Raw genomic sequence first — 3,907 nt, forward strand, 5'->3', positions numbered from 1 at the left:
GGTAAAAAAAAAAAAAAAAATTAAGATTACAGAATGAAAGCCATATATAATATATGCTTGATAATTAGGAATAGAGCAGAGTATTCTGAAAGCATAGCTGCTAGTGTAACAAGCTGAAAAAAGTTATGGGACCTATTGTTTCTGCTAGCAAGAAAGGGTTTTTTCTCTGAGTAAAGAACAAAGTATATGTTAGTTGAGTATGAAATGCAATGCCACATAGTAGTAAGATTTCAGCCTTGAGTTCAAAAGATTTGTGAAAAAAATGAGGCAAGTATAGGTCACTGGATACGTAACATTAGTGCACATGAACAATGGCACCCAAATGAGTTGAGATAAAAACTGTATAGAAGAGAAATGAAGTGTTGTGTACAAAACTGAGCTGGTACATATGGAAGATCTCAGCTGTAATAAAGAAGTACCAAGCACTCCAAGTTGAAGGAACTTGTGGAAGAGGGGAATCAAGAAAGACATAGGGTGAAACACTGCTGAAAAAGTATCTGCTTAAACTATGCATAGTTTGAAAAAGGATACAAAAACAAAAAAAAAATGGTGGTGGTGAGGGTAGAGGTTGGGATGTGTAATATTTACACTCATGTCTCTTTCACCCATCATATGTATATTAAATCTCCCATTCACCAACCATCATTGTTGTTATTTACTTCCCTTGCATCTATCATTCCATCTTTCTCCCAAATGCATTGGATGTCTGTATTCAACAACCGCCTCTTTATCATCACTATTCTCTTTATTGCATCTCATCGCGCACTCTCTTCCATTACTCCAACCTTTGTCACTCATTGTTAACATCCATCAATTACTCTCACTTACATTACTCCCTCTTCTACTATTCTGTATCACTTTTATCACTCTCTTCCCCACAATCACTACCACCACTCCCACAACTTGTTTCTATTTAATTGCCTTACCAACAACAATTTCTCTCTCATCACTGTAGTCTCTCTTCTATCACCCTTTAGTTATGTTGCTCCTATTCAATCTTCTCATTACCAATCATCATTGCAGTTCTCTATTACCCACTTCCATTACTTTCTGTTATAACTTTTTTTCACTTTGAACAGCCTGGTTCTCTTCCGTAGTTTGATGAAAAAAAAATGCCAAGGGAGAGACAACTCTTATTGCTAGTAAATGAATAAACAGAAACAATAGAAGGTAGTCTCACCAAGAACAAGATGTCTTCAGTGCTGGTTACACAATAAAATGCACCCAGTACACTGTGAAGTGGATGGTGATAAGAATGTCATCTATTCAGAGAAGCTGTCTCAAAAATGGGAAGTACAAGTAAGATGTAGTTTGTGATTTGTCTAAGAGAGCAGTAACCTTGAATAAGATTTTACTCAGATTATAATGACCTGTTCATCTCTTGCCAACATAGAAAAGCAGGAGCAAAATGATGACAGTGATTATAGCAGCAAGAAATTTTATATCTAAAAGCTAAGAGTCAAAGCTCAACTCGCACCAAGTTTGTATTCTTCTTTCACTAGTAGACCCAGCAAAACGTCTACCCAGAAACACTGATTTTCAACAACTAGCTCAAACTTTCAACAGAGCAACTACCTTAAATATAATTTTCTTGTTTGGTCTTTCATTGGTATTTGTAGTTCTGCATGTAAATAATACTTTTATAGTGTTAGATACTTCTAGTGTTTTAGCATATTCTGGTAATAGCAATTTTAAAATTCATTATTCATTCGTATATGAACATTTCTGGAGATAGCTTAAAAATAGCCAAATACTAAAGCAGCTTTAGTCAAAAATGAGAAGTAATCTTGTGGATATTATTGAAAGTAATGTGATAAAAACTATGTATGAGGTATGTATTACTCTAAATAAATACAAATAATATCTATATAAAAATACACTTCAACAGAAAATATCATTTTCAAGTCTATTACCTTTTCTTGGCGGCTAGATGTATAGATATCCAAATCAAAATATTGTGGAATTTGTAGAAGATTAGCAACTTTCTCTGAGTCCATTAAATACTGTTGTTTACAAAAAGAAAAGAAGAAACATACACATAAACAGCTTTCTTTTTATACAGAGAAATAATCAATTTTAAAAAATTAAGCTTCAAAATTCCTAAGCATATTATTCATAAATTGAATTGATGTATACACTTAAGTATCTGCTCCTTATAAATCTGAGTCATTTCATGACACTGAAACTACTACTCACTTCTATAGAAAAGCTCAATACTAGCATTGATTTTTGATACTATATTTGCAAATGGTTATAATGAAAAAAAAATCTTACTTTTAATAACATCAGTGGCAATGTTTGAATGAAATGTTCTGTAAGTTTAGTTTTATCTTCAAGTACCAGTTTATTCTCTTTTGCAGTAAGCTAAAATTAAAACAAATCAGAACAGAAATTTTTATTATTTATCTCTTTCTCAGACAGCTAAACAAAAATCTCTCCAAGTATTCAACCAAATTTAAAACGTTGCTGTTAAGACAAAAGTTGTAAGAAAAACATCTTAACAGTAAATTTGAAGCTGTACAAACCCATCTCTTATAGTTGATCCAGTGCTAAGTAAGACGTACTATCATTGAGAAAAAGAAAGAAGTTTCCTTTCTGAAGAGATTTACAGGCTAAACTGGAAATCTGAAGACAAGTATAAAATTAACCCCCATATATATATCTTTTATCTTTTACTTGTTTCAATCATCAACTGTGGCCTTACTGAGGCACTGCCTTGAAGAGTTTTTAGTTGAACAAATCAACCTCAAACTAACACCAGTGGTAGGAAACAAACATGCACACACACAGCAGGCTTCTTTCAGTTTCTGTCTACCAAATCCACTCACAAAGCTTTAGTCAGCCCGAGGCTATAGTAGAAGACACTTGCCCAATGCAGTGGGACTGGATATCATAAGAATTTAGAAACTTCAACAATATTAGGTGTCCATTGACCACTTAACTTTTATCAACTTAACTATCCTCGTACAACTACTTGTCAATTTCATTGTTCCTTTTTTGACTTTTTATGTTAACAACTCTCTCTATCTTCCTTTTACTACCTCCCTCTTTCTCTCTATATATATATGATGTAAAGCAGTAGTTCTCAACCAGGGTCCATATAAGATTTTGCTGTTGAAATTTATGGGCAATAAATTGCTTATACTTCTACAAAACACAAAATATATTAACAATTTTTTTAAACAATTCCTAATAATATCGAATTATAAAAATAGAAGATTGTTTGAAGCATTGACTGGTTATGAGAGTCCATCAGAGTAAAATAGAAATTAAAGGAGTCCACTGGTAAAAAATGGTTGATAAACATTGATGTAAAGCAGGACTGGAGAAATTGACCAACCAAATGTTAGGTAGAAAAGCACGTGGTGTACGAGAATGAATGGGATATTTCTGTATCCGAAACCAAAAGCAGCAATTCTGAAGAAACTGAAAGAGGCGATAGCGACAGCAAAGATGATTTTACATCGGAATGAAGTAAAAAATTTAAAATTGGTTGTTATTATACAGAGATTATTAACCCCTTTTGATACTAACCCAGCCATAGCCAGCCGAAAAATTTTTTGGTTCATAAGACCCACCTGGCTGTAGCCGGCCGAGAGTACTCATTGTTATTTAAGTGTGAATTTAAGCACAAATCTCATTAGTACATTTGTGAAAATATGTGATTTCATTTTGTAAATAGTTGAGTTATAATATCTGACATTGCTTGACGTGATATCTGAACTCAGTGAATTTTGGGAGATTTTTTTCCATATATTTTTTGGTGTCAATTTTTTTTTTCAACTTTGAAAATGGATAGGAATTTCATGCTATCAAGCAGTGATCCCGAATTTAAAGGTTTTTCAACGGAAAATATGGAGATATCGAGAAAAAGAATGAATGAGGTAGAAAAGCACGTGGTGTACGA

At 33.0% G+C, this 3,907-nt stretch overlaps 1 protein-coding gene across 4 annotated transcripts in view; it reads right to left on the minus strand.

Moving 5' to 3' along the window:
• LOC106877516 (cohesin subunit SA-1) overlaps positions 1-3,907 on the minus strand; it is a 106,783-nt gene that overhangs the window by 36,315 nt on the left and 66,561 nt on the right. For all 4 annotated transcript variants that reach the window (XM_052974647.1, XM_052974645.1, XM_052974644.1 and 1 more), the window contains exons 15-16: positions 2,275-2,364; positions 1,914-2,003 (exon numbers count right to left, since the gene is read on the minus strand). In XM_052974647.1, the coding sequence (XP_052830607.1) occupies positions 1,914-2,003; positions 2,275-2,364 (180 nt within the window). The remainder of the gene's footprint in view (positions 1-1,913; positions 2,004-2,274; positions 2,365-3,907) is intronic.

The sequence above is a fragment of the Octopus bimaculoides genome, chromosome 19 (genome assembly GCF_001194135.2).
Source record: "Octopus bimaculoides isolate UCB-OBI-ISO-001 chromosome 19, ASM119413v2, whole genome shotgun sequence".
Lineage (NCBI taxonomy): Eukaryota > Metazoa > Mollusca > Cephalopoda > Octopoda > Octopodidae > Octopus > Octopus bimaculoides.